The 12,927-nt window shown below is 36.2% G+C and overlaps 2 protein-coding genes and 1 long non-coding RNA gene across 3 annotated transcripts; 1 reads left to right on the top strand and 2 right to left on the bottom strand.

The window, feature by feature from the left end:
* The first annotated feature begins 2,261 nt into the window (after positions 1–2,261).
* On the top strand, positions 2,262–2,964 carry LOC145823459 (uncharacterized). The gene is made up of 3 exons (XR_014365745.1): positions 2,262–2,478; positions 2,585–2,710; positions 2,796–2,964. It is a non-coding gene; the product is annotated as an uncharacterized LOC145823459 (long non-coding RNA).
* Positions 2,965–3,400: 436 nt separating this feature from the next.
* Positions 3,401–4,376, bottom strand: LOC145824122 (uncharacterized). The gene is made up of 2 exons (XM_082923714.1): positions 3,814–4,376; positions 3,401–3,443 (listed from the first exon to the last, which is right to left on the bottom strand). The coding sequence occupies exons 1-2, from the start codon at positions 4,374–4,376 to the stop codon at positions 3,401–3,403; spliced, it is 606 nt and encodes a 201-aa protein (XP_082779840.1).
* An 82-nt stretch (positions 4,377–4,458) lies between these two features.
* On the bottom strand, positions 4,459–7,582 carry LOC145823458 (uncharacterized). Its single transcript, XM_082922981.1, has 3 exons — positions 7,560–7,582; positions 5,757–6,825; positions 4,459–5,261 (listed from the first exon to the last, which is right to left on the bottom strand). The coding sequence occupies exons 1-3, from the start codon at positions 7,566–7,568 to the stop codon at positions 5,125–5,127; spliced, it is 1,215 nt and encodes a 404-aa protein (XP_082779107.1). The 5' UTR covers positions 7,569–7,582; the 3' UTR covers positions 4,459–5,124.
* Positions 7,583–12,927: the final 5,345 nt, after the last annotated feature.

Here is a 12,927-nt window from a genome sequence, read left to right as displayed (position 1 = left end):
TGATTCCAAACCCCAGGTTCGATCTCTCTCTCTCCCTACTCATCTTCTCTCTTAGGTTTGATCTGTTTAGAGAGTGTTTCAACCCTAGTTGCTTTATTAAAAAGATAGAGGGAGTCAAGAGCTTTCATTTAATCTGAACATTTGGCAATTTGGAGCATTTTGGTCTTTGGGCACTCATCTCTGTCTTCACCATTTGGGTTGTTTTCTCTGAGGTAGGGATTTCCTACTCCAATTTATAGGTTACGTTCTAAGTTTTGGTATTTTAATATGTTGGGAATACTTTGGTAAATTTTGGGAAAAACTCTAGTTGAATTATTGGATTGATTTGTATAAGTAATTCATGGAATTGGGAAAAGATGGTTAAATTCATGGAATTGGGGAATTCATTGATTAAATGGCATAATTTGATAATTTGTATCAATTGTCTATTGAATTGTGGACATAGTTATTTTCAGTTTAGAAATAACTGTTTTGGGCTATCGGTGGAGGATAGTCGTGATTGTTGTAGACATTGCATGTGGATTAGGATTAACTGAAACTAATCACAGTGGTTAAGTCATAAATTTTGACTATTGCATTGATAGAGAATATGTGTATTGATTGAGCATTGCATTTGCATACATTGTTTTGTGTGTGGGAGGAGATAGGGGATGTACTCCACGGTTTAGGGGAAGATAGGGGATGGACCTCTAAACCGGATTTTTGTTTGGGAGGAGATAGGGGATGGACTCCATTAGCATCACTTTTATGTGTGCTTATTTATATAGAAGTGTTTTATTGATACAGCACTAAAATGTGTATCAATCTGGAAGTATGAAGTGTTTTGATGTATTTGAGCTTGAGTCTCATTTGTTTGTTGATATTGGAAGGATGTGAATACGATATATGTAATTCATTGTTGTAAGTTTGGCCAGGTTCTGAGCCATGTTGATAAAACTGTGAAGTAAAACGTATTTTAGACAATTGTGTCATGAGACTGTAAAATGAAGTAATTGATTACCCTGGTTAACCATATGTTGGATGCTATTGCTTTATTCGTTACTTATATGTGGTTTAGTATATTTCTACTGGGCTGTGGCTCACCCTTTATGGGAACATCATTTTCAAGTTCAGGGGATAAGCTACCTCCAAGGACTTAGCTTGGAAGGACTTGGATTCCGAAGACTATTTTTCTGTTGTTTGCTTTTATTTGTTAGTACATGTAAAAACTCAAGCCTAGGGCTTTTCTTGTATTGAGTTAGAACTCGTATTTTTGTAACCAAGTGTTGGCTTGGAAAGATGTAAGCCTGTAGGGCATTTTATTTGATTATTTAGTAATACTCTGATGAATGAATTAATAAAATGTCTTCTTTAAATAATGCATGTCAATGATATATAATAGATTAATTTTGAGGGCGTTACACACATACACATAGAGTAAAGACACTGTAAATAATGTACTGCCACCCCTCCGGTTCTGCAGGTGATAGATGCTTATGGTGAAATTCTACTTGAACTACAAGGGCTAGTCAACCCAAGTTTGGAAGATTCATCATTCATCTTTACAAGCACATGTTTGGTAACCACTAGACTTTAATTTTGATTATGTTTCAATACATGTGGATGTTATTCTCAGCATTACATGCTTACATTGTTAATTTACATAATAGGCAGATGTGAATGTTAACAAAAACATAAAATGACCTTTGAGAAGATTCACATTGACAGATGTGAACATTCACATCATTCGCATTGAATATTATATGCTTATTATGTTGATAAACTTAAATGATACACACATGTGAACATTCACATCAGTAATATAACTCATAGTAACAGATGTGAACATTCACATCAGCAGTGTTACTCACATTAACAGATGTGAACATTCACATCAGCAGTATTTACTCACATTAACAGATGTGAACATTCACATCAGTAACATCACCCACCATTAGCAAATGGGAACATTCACATCAGTAATAGCACTGACATTAACAGATGTGAACATTCACATCAGTAGCATTACTCACACTAACAGATGTGAACATTCACATCAGTAACATCACCCACCATTAGCAAATGGGAACATTCACACCAGTAATATCACTGACATTAACAGATGTGAACATTCACATCAGTAGTTTCACTCACCATTAGGAAATGTGAACATTCACATCAGTAACATAACTCCCCATTAGCAGATGAACATTCAAATCATTAACACCAAACATCGATATAAATACTTGGTACATCATTGTATGCCCTTTGTGTGCAGAAAATCATTGAACAGTACCCCCCCCCCACAAGAGGAATAAACTAATTGATGTACACATCAAGGAGTATCAAGGCCAGAGATTCTTAATCTTCCCAATACACGACAACTTTCACTGGACAATTGTTGTGTACGACGTGAAAGAGAATGTATGGTGGCATTATAACTCACTGCGCCCAAGAGAAGGCATACATGACCCACATATTGACAAAGCACAAATACTGGTAAGTGGCTGACAAAAACAATACTTGTCGTGATGTGTAGTATTTGAACTTGGACGTATGCCCTATGTTGGTTGGTGCCTAATATGAAATTTCATTGTTGGCAGAGGGACTACATCACAGCTTTGGTGCACAACATTGGACCGTCATCACCATTATGGACCAATTTATCAAGCCAAAATACTTCGAAAACAATCATATCAGTGGACATCTGTCCTCAGCAAGCATCAAATTCGTAAGCCTAAAATCGATTTGTACACATGTTCCACAACCTTTACCCACCTAAATTTCAAAATCTAACAAGAAGTTTGCATTTTCAGGGTGGATTGTGGGCCTGCAGTTTGTTACATCATGAGGGCGCATGTATATCGTGAAGACATTGTTGCCAGCCTAGATCGCTTTGAATGGTGTCAAATAAGAGACTCATTAGTACACCTTTTCCTGAACCATAGAAAGACAGTGCAATGTGAAAACCTATAGGTGGGGGGTGTCCACCTATCACTGTAACCCAAATCTGTTATCCACATTTAAGACAATTTAGTTTCACTAGCTTAATTGTAAATGAAGTCTATATCACTGCTTGTACAGATACTTTTCAGTCAATATATGTATATGCATTTTCAGGCCTATTTTGCATTGGTCATACAGATTGAGATTGTATTTTCTTTTTTTTTTTTTTTGGATACACATGACATGATGTCAATGTTCACATCACAGAATGATCGTATACTTTCTTCTATTTTAAACCATACTACATGGATGTGAATATTGCTTAAAGTGTTCATGTAACACAATATGACAGGTGTGATTATGATATTTCTTAACACAAGTCAATATTCACATCTAACAATTTGATGATGTGAATATTCACATCATAACTTCTGATTATGCGAATGGCAACAATGATGTCATGAATATTCACATCTTATGAGTTGATGATGCAAATGGTTACATTGATGTAAACATTGCTGTTAACAGTAACAACAATGTGAACATTCCCACCACAGAAATGTTTGAAAGTTGAACAATGTGAACATTCACATAATGTGAATGTTAACAGCATGCATTCATCCAAAACACAACCAACATAAATGTCAGATTGGTACCTTAAAAAAGTAAAAATAAAACACAAATCAAACACTAATGCATTATTATGTTTGCCAACGCAACGTAATCTTATTGCAACCCAATGTTTCCCAACACAACACAATCTTATTTCAAAAATGAATATAAGAATCCAATGTAAAATACAATGTTGAAATGAAAAAAGGTACATCTTATATCGGCTCCATGCATGATTTTTGATTATGGCTCCCCAACTTATCACATCTCCCACACCTTATTTGCTTCAGTTTCTCACCCCTTGATGGGATCCTATTCTTCTTCGGCCTTCCGGGTGGTCTTTTCACGGTAGGCGGGTATATAGTAAAGTCCGTGGGATCAAAAGGCGGCTTCTCCACCGATGGTATAGGAAATATGGCTCCCGAATAGGCTGCACGATATGTCTCTACATGAAAGTAATGTTCTACACAATCATTGAGATTGTAGCGGCTCTTCTGAATGGCAATAAGAGCATGGTCACACGGGAATCCGTTGATTTGCCATTTGAAGCATGAACACGTACGCCTCGCAACATCAACTATAACCGATGGTATCGAATGAACTTCAAACACATCCTCGTTGGCTTTGCTAACTTGCCAAGACTTGCTGTCATTGAACGAATCCATAAGCCTTGTTTCGAATGTTGGACAAATAATCTCATTCCATTTGTTTGCTTGGTCACGCCGTGCAGACATTTGCCGCATCAACTGAGTACGAATTTTGTCCACCATTTGAGTGATAGGAAGATTACGTGCTTCTTTAATCCAGTTATTAAATGACTCCGCCGCATTGGATGTCATCTCCCTATAACGCATGCCCCTGCACAGTATATCACAAACATTGTACAATACGGAATTTAACAGGCCTGACCATTAATGTTGACAGATGTGAACGTTCACAGTACTGCCATTAGTATACACTGATGTGAACATTCACATCAGGGTATAATAATGTGAATGTTCACATCTGCTACCAGGTTTTAATAATGTGAATGTTCACATTACATGGTTATTACGTTGTCAACTTAAATGATAGACAGATGTGAATGTTAACAACAACAACAAAATATGACACGTGTCAACATTCAAATCTGTAATACATTGCATGACTATTTGACAAATTAACAGATGTGAACATGACATCAGTCATCATTAGAAGATGTGAACATTCACATCATTTACATTGAAGATGAAACACAATTCGAAGATTGTCACCATTATAAACTGAAAATTCACATCACTACCATTCTAAACTTCAAAAATGGAACACCTTAGGAATCTATTATTACCTGAAGTATGAATTTGCCCAGTGCTCAGGTGCTAAGTCCTTGAAAAAATTATGAGCTCGTTGTTTACCCTCCTCTTTTAATTTTGCAAGCTTTTCATGGAACCCTACCACAGTTGGCTCGTAGGCACAGTCACCCAAACTCCTTACTAGGTGATCCCTGAATCCATTATCAATTCCTTTCATCCGGTCTCTTAAATTGCTCTTCAAGTGTTGTAAGCAATAACCGTGATGAGCCGATGGGAACACCTTTGGCATAGCTTCTCACAAACCAAGATTACGATCCGAAATAAAAGTAATATGGCGCTTCCCATCAACAACCTTCCCAAGTTCATGCAAGAACCACGACCAATTAGCCATGGTCTCCGAATCAACAATTGCAAATGCAACAGGAAACAGACCTACAACACAACACCAATACACAACTGTTCACAATATTCCAAAGTGAATAGAAAAATAGTATAAACGAAACAGGTCATGTGAATGTTCATATGTACATTGCCCTCTTTACTATTGCTGTTTTTGGATTCAGGTTCGTAAACATCAACGATGTGAACATTCACATTAACGACCATTAATAATTCATTGTTGCTTGTTGAGTCACTGAAAATGTTAACATTCACAGTACTGTTCATTAATAGATCAACTAACATTAGTATACACTGATGTCAACATTCACATAAGTCTGTAATAAGTCTGATGTGAACATTCACATCAGTCTGATGTTAACATTTCTGTCATTAGCATACAAAGATGTGAACATTCACATCAGTGCATACTAATGTCACTGAAGTGAATGTTCACATTACTTATAATTTAGCAATCACTCTTTCGTCCAGACTATGCTGCTCAGAGCGAATATTAACATGAATAGACAGGTAAAAAAAACTTCTAACCATTGTTCCCGTCTTTCGCCGTTGCCGCAAGTAGCTGACCTTTGTACTTTCCTTTGAGGAATGTTCCATCCAGGAATAATAAAGGCGGACAAGCATTGAACCCAGAAATACACGCAGCGAATGACACAAAGAAGCGACAAAACTGTTGACTACTCGCATCATAGTCAATATTGACATAACTCCCCGGATTGTACCGCATCACAGCATCCGAATACCACCGCAACTGGTCAAACGATAACGAGTGATCTCCATGGATACCAGCCTTTGCTTTCTCCACACCCAACCATACGACATGGTAACTCACATCTAGCCCATAATCCCTCTTCAAAATAGTCACCACTTCACACGGCCGAGTCAACGGCTTGTCCCTCACAATTTCAGATATGGTACTCGACACCAAATCCGAACTAACTCGCGGATTCTTCGATGTTCGAACATCCGTACCACAAGTATGCACATCACTAAACCTCTTGATGTAGAAAAAATCATTTGCTCGTTGTGCTCTACAATGTATAGCCCACAAACACCCCCTCTCCTCCCGCATCGCACACACAGCAGTAACTCTTGTTGTCTCGTTCTTCACGTATGTGAACTTAAACCCACATTGGATGGCATACTTACATAAAACGTCACGAAATTCTTGTGCACCTCCAACAAACCGTTGTCCTACATGCGTAATACCATTTGCCCAAGGGGCTGACAACAACACCTTCTCCTTATGGTGGCAAAATCTCCGTAGTGCATCAATTTCATCCTCAACCCCCACACGCAGCAATCCCAAACTACTTGACTGACCAATATCACCCTTCAACTCAACCACAACTTCTACATGTTGTACCCCCATTGATTTAGCAAGCAGTACCATGTTCTGAAATTCTTCCTCATTGTCCAAATGACACTTATTAATCCCAGGTAGTTTACAGAACAATGAAATAGAACCAGCAGACAACTCATCCCATTTCTCACACAAACACTCCACCAAACGAGAATAACACATTGCGCGGGCAACATTTATTACAGTTGTACTACAACCATATGTACACACCAATAGCATAAAGGTATCCATCTCCTGTAAAAACACAAAAACACAACAATGAACAGTAATGAAAATCGATATGAAAATTCACATTGTGCAAAAAATAGATGACTACGTGTACATTTCAACTGCTAAATCCATAATTCACAATATGAAGATGTGAACATTCACATTACTATTAACAAGATGTCAACATTAAGCAAACATCAAAGTCCAATGACAACATCAACAATCTTCACATAATACACTGATGTGAACATTCACATCAGTGTATGATGATGTAAACATTCACATCAGTGTATAATGATGTGAACATTCACATCAGTTTATGATGATGTAAGCATTCACATTGATATTAACAAGATGTTAACATTAAGCAAGCATCAAAGTAAAATGAGAACATTAACAATCTTCACATAATTATTAACAATCTTCACAGAGCCTCATTAAGCAAACATCAATTTAAAATGAGAGCATCCACATTCTTCACATATTCCACATTCACAAAATGTGCAGATTGACATTGATATATATACTAATAATCAAATCATCCACACAAAGACTCATTACGCATGCATCGAAGTCAAATGAGAACTACACAATCTTCACATAATACGAATGAACTCCCCTCCACATAACCACGTAAAATGTATATAATTGAAAAAACAGAGCATTCAATCCATATAAATCCAAAAACAGAGCATCTGATCCATTATACGAATGAAACCATAAACTGAACATGTATTCATAACCAAATTGATACTAACCTTGATCATGCAATCCTACAATCATACAGAAAGTTGAAAAAAACTGATTTGAACTAGTTATAATCCGGCAAATGTAACAACCGAACACCCTCCTCTTCGTCGTCTTCACTCGCAAACCACAGAACCAGACTCCAACAGCAAGGATGAAACCCTGGCACAACCAATCCTTGCAACAAGCATGCAAAACATAAACGTAACTCTCGGAATTGGATTGATGATGAAAAGCGGAAAATAGAAACTGCCAAACTGCATGAACGAAGAAACAGGCACCTATTACGTATTAACACTGTACATATATATATACAGGGGCAAAATAGTCCAAGAAATTATATTTAATTAGAAAAATGGACCTTATGGAATATCCAGAAAAGTTTATGGGACTAATTAGGTTATAATATACTTTAGTGGACCTAATGGGTTATAACAACTCTAGAATGGATTTATCAATAAAAATCTCATAAAGATATTTTAAATTTTTAATACTTCGACAAAATTATTTTCTTATATATATTCTTGCTTTACCATTTGTTTTACATATGCTAGCAGAAATAATTAAAATTTTTGTAAAATATATGAGTAATAAATATTATGTAACCATTATTACTTCAATGAAAGAAAAATTTGATAAATATTTTGATCATTTGCCTCATCTTTTAGGTTTAGCCATAATAATTGATCTTAGGTATAAAGAAATTGGTTTACAAGAATTTTTAGAACGTATTTTCATTGATCAAACACAATTTGCCCCTATTATGCAAACATGCAACAGATTATTTGAAGAATACAGGGTAGCTGCATCTCTAAATACACATACACACACTACACTAACAGTCTCATCTCGAGACGGGAGATTAAATATTTTTTCTGCAATAAAAAGTAGAAGAATATCTCAACATGCAAGTGTAAGTAGTTTGAACTACAACGTTATTTGGAAAACCCGTCAGTGGATGATTTCGATGATTTTGAAATTTTGGAACGGTGGAAACAAAATGAAACTATATGACCTGTGGTTTCATAAATGACCCGTGATATACTAATTGTTCATATTTCTACAATTGCTGTGGAAACAGTTTTTAATGCAGGTGGACGGGCGCTGAACGATTACCGCAGCAGGCTTTCTCCCCAAATGTTTGAGGCACTGATGATATCTAGAGATCATATGCATGCGTTTACAAGAAGACAAAATTACAGTGAAAATGAGCGAATTCAAAATGATTTGGATGAGATATCCTCAAGCAACGCGACTGAAATGTCTGTCTCCTCCGATGATTGATCAAAATTTTGTTTTTTACTATTTCATTTCATTTTTTTTTTATATTAGATTATTGAGGTGGAGTATAATACAAATGATTGGTAGGCTACTAGGTGCCAACGTAGTTGGGATGTACTTGACCTATAGTGATGCAATTACTCTACCATCATCAATAATCTACACCTATTTTATTTAATAATATAAATTTTAGTAATATTTTATTTTATTTTGAAATAAAAATTATTCATTCAATAAATGTTATATAATTGATTTAATATTATAATATTGAAAGTTTCATTTTCATATATATAAAATTATTCATTTTGAAAGAAAAAAAATTACATAATTGCATACTTTTTTAGTTACAAGTTCATAATTAAAAAATATAAGTCATACATAATTAAATTTAAATGCTACCATGAAACATAACCAAACAAAACATCTCATTAATCTTAACTAAAATACTCTAGTATAATTTTTCTTTTATTTTTTATTCCTAATAAATAATTTACATAGATAATGTATTTATCATTTATTTTTCAACAAAAAAAAAAAAAAAGAGCCTGACTAGCCGCGGCCTGCAGCCCAAGACTAGGCCCGTCGGCCCTATTATGAGTGGGCTTGGTCTTGGGCCTAGGCCCCACTTTTTGGCCCATAGGTCGGCCCGGTCCGGCCCGCTAAAAAAAGAGCCCACGGGGCCCACTTAGACCGACCCAAGCCCAAGCCTAGATGGGCTGGGCCGACTAGGCCATTATTACATCCCTAGTTTTGGGTGTATAACCGGAACATTGTTTTGTATGATAGTTTTTGTTTGAAGTGGGGCCCGTCAATATTATACTTGGTGGGTGTAACAACCCTGATCCATAATTAATGTATAATCCATTATTAAGAAGGCTTAATAAGCAATTAAAGTGGAATTTTTCATTAATTGCGTGTGTGTTGCATTATTTGTATTCATATTTGTTCATCGTAGAAAGATCTGTTCATGTTATTGTTTTGTTCTACGAATTGATAACCTCATCGGCATCTGATCAAGAAATTAACTTGACTTACCTGCTAATTGGAAATTTTAGGAATTTATGGTAGGTTGATTTGAAATTCGATTCAGAACTAAATAATTAGAATAAATGATCTCAATTAGTTATCCTTAACTTAAATTAATTAAGCTTTCTAATTGAGCCTATATAAGGCCACTTCCAACACCTTTAATACACTTTACACCCTAAATCCCTCATCTTTGAAGACTACATGTGAGTGTGAGAGAGAGAGAGAGAGAGAGAGGGAGGGAGAGGAAGACTTGAGTTCAACTAAAAAGGATTTTCTAGAGAATTAAAGAGAACTAAGGAGGATTAGCTTGATCATTCAAGAATTAGTCTACTTGAAGCTCAATTGAGAAGTTTACGTGAGAACCCAAGCTTTTGATAATGTAATTAAGTTAGCCAACTCATGAATTCAAAAGAAATCCTATAAGAAGACAAGAATTGAGTTTGAAATGAAGAGAATTGAACCATATCATGCATGCATGCATATATCATGGCATTTTGAGTATGTTTCTAAAGAATTTCACATGCATATGTCTATCTTGACTTGGTTTTAAGAATTCATCACATTTCTTACCATTTGACCTTAATTAATCATGTTTTGAAGAGCTTAAGTTCAAAGTAATTCATGCATGTCATGTTTATGGCATATTTATAAATTTCAAGTTGGAGTTTTGATCAATTGGCATGCTTTTGTGCCTTAATTTAGTGAAATGATCTTCAAACCATGGTATTTTACAAGTTTCTAAATGTTTTCTAAAGTTTTGGCCCAAAAATATGAGTTTTGAAGTGTGTGATTCGAGTTTGGAGCTTGGGAGTGCAATCTGGAAATTCCAAATTCTGCACTTCCGCTCAAGCGGTAAAAGTTGCGCTCAAGCGATAAATCTGTGATCTTACACTTCTGCTCGAGCAATCAGAAGTCCGCTCGAGCATGAAATGCAAGCTCCCAAAAGTTTACACATTTTGCAGACCGCTCGAGCAACAGAAGTTGTGCTAGAGCGAGGACCTCAGTCTCAGGCTCGAGCGATCGTTGAGTGGCCATCGAGCGGAGATTTTACACAACCAATACTTTTGCAAGATTTACAGACCACTTGAGCAAGGGAATCTGCGCTCGAGCGACCCCTCACTTGTTTGCATATCCACTCGAGCGACGTAAGTTGCGCTCAAGCGAAACCCCTATTTTCAGCAATTTTTGATTAAGTATTTATATTTTAGCATCCTCATTGCAACCTAGGCATTCCTAGACCAAGATTAAGACATAATAATAAGGATAAGAAGTAGAAATGCATCAAGATAAAAAAGGATTAAGTAAATGATTCCGAGTGTGTAATTCAGTGTGTGTTCGTTCTGTAACTGTGTAGGTCACGCGCCATAAGGCATCTGATTTGCCTACTCTATCTGTTTGTTTTGGGACCAACTGTGAGTAATAACTTAGTAGAGCTATATTTAACTTTATTTATTTTATGTGTGATGGAATAAGATCTATTTTATGAAATATTATGTTCTGTACAATGAATGATCATCCAAATTCTGATAAGTACTCGGGGCTCAAGCAAGTTATCTGTTCCCAGTCCGGAGGTTCCTTTATGAAACTGACAAGTTATCTGTACCCAACCGAAGGTTCTTTTATGGAACTGACAAGTTATCCATACTCGGCCGGAGGTTCCTTTATAGAACTGACAAGTATGATCTTCGATACTCCATATGTGATCTGTTAGCACTAATGGATGTAAGATTAAGTACGTATTCTAATTTTTGTCACTGACTTGAATAAGAATATGAATATAAATTTGTTTCTGATATGAACTCTGATTTCTGATTATGTTATGGACATCATTCATCAAAACCTTTTACTCTGTTATTATTCACTGGGCTTTCGCTCACTATTTATGTTATGTATGTAGGTGAGCAAGCGCATGACTAGGCCTAAGCTGCTACCTGGAAAGGTTAGAGTCAACCAGCCACCGTGCCTCCCAGGGAAGTTCCCTTTTGAGATGTCAAGTTTTGCAACTTTGCTATAGATGTTTTGTTTTGTTTTGCTTATTTGCACATTGGGCTAAGTCCCCTTTTGGCTTTATCTGTGGAAATAAGTGACGTAAGACTAATATATTTATGACGTCACATGCACATATATATATATATATATAAGTTTTTTTTTAAAGATCTTTGTCCCATGTACGTTAACACAACTTAATGGACTACATATATTTTGTATATTTGCTTCCTCAGCCCCTAATTATATGTTATTATGTTAAGAGGCCTTTGGTAATCCAAGAATTATTGGCCAGTTACGACGCTAAACCTATAGGGGCAGGTTTGGGTCGTAACAGTGGGAATCTTTTTTCCCTCACATTTTGATTGAGCCATTGTGCAAATGATATACTGTCTGTAGCTGATTTATTCATGATGGTTGATTATGTAATCCTCATGTGATTTTGTATGAGGTTGTTCTTGAACCATCTTTGTCAATAGTGAATTAGGAGTCACTATTAAGGGGAATCGTGATTTGATGATTGACCGAGTTAGAGACGAAGAGATAGGAATATACCGATTTTCTGGTTGCATCCTAGTTTCATGTGACCCATCCTAATTTGGTCTTTAAGCTACTCCCGACATGGAGTGAGGGAGACATTACTGTAAAGATTGTAGTTTTGTGATCAATGATGGAAGGGACTGAGGGATGTGGTATTGATTGCATGGTGGGATCGGCTTTAACTGTGACTGTTGCTACGGTGGTTCTTGCTTTTGCTATACTCCCTAAGACTGTTAATTATGGTATATGACTGTGTGAGTTTCATGTGACACTATCAGGACCATTTATGGAGTATACCTTTTCATCCGTCAGGGCTTTGTGAGTGGCTATGGATGTCATGACTGTGAGGTGCAAGATGCTTATTTGACTCCAGGTTTTATTCGTGATAGGAACTAGGAGCTTGTGGGGTAGGTTAGCAGAGTTGATTGGTTTCAGTGGTTGCTTTAGCTTGTTTATTACGGTGTCTTATTGTGAAACAGTTTATGTTTATGTGGTTCATTTTGTACACTTGCCCATACATTTTCTTCAAATTTCCATTTATTA

The sequence above is a fragment of the Camellia sinensis genome, chromosome 4 (genome assembly GCF_055761805.1).
Source record: "Camellia sinensis isolate YWXY chromosome 4, ASM5576180v1, whole genome shotgun sequence".
Lineage (NCBI taxonomy): Eukaryota > Viridiplantae > Streptophyta > Magnoliopsida > Ericales > Theaceae > Camellia > Camellia sinensis.
This window is presented reverse-complemented; position numbering and strand designations above follow the sequence as displayed.

What these genes read in the sequence shown, in the direction of transcription:
- LOC145823458 (XM_082922981.1), bottom strand. An exon ending in GGCGAAAGACGGGAACAATG is followed by an intron (nt 5,262 to 5,756) that starts GTTAGAAGTTTT and finishes GTTGTGTTGTAG; the next exon opens with GTCTGTTTCCTGTTGCATTT.
- LOC145824122 (XM_082923714.1), bottom strand. Translation starts at nt 4,376, where the DNA reads ATGACATCCAATGCGGCGGAGTCATTTAATAACTGGATTAAAGAAGCA. An exon ending in GAGAAACTGAAGCAAATAAG is followed by an intron (nt 3,444 to 3,813) that starts GTGTGGGAGATG and finishes TACTGTTAACAG; the next exon opens with CAATGTTTACATCAATGTAA.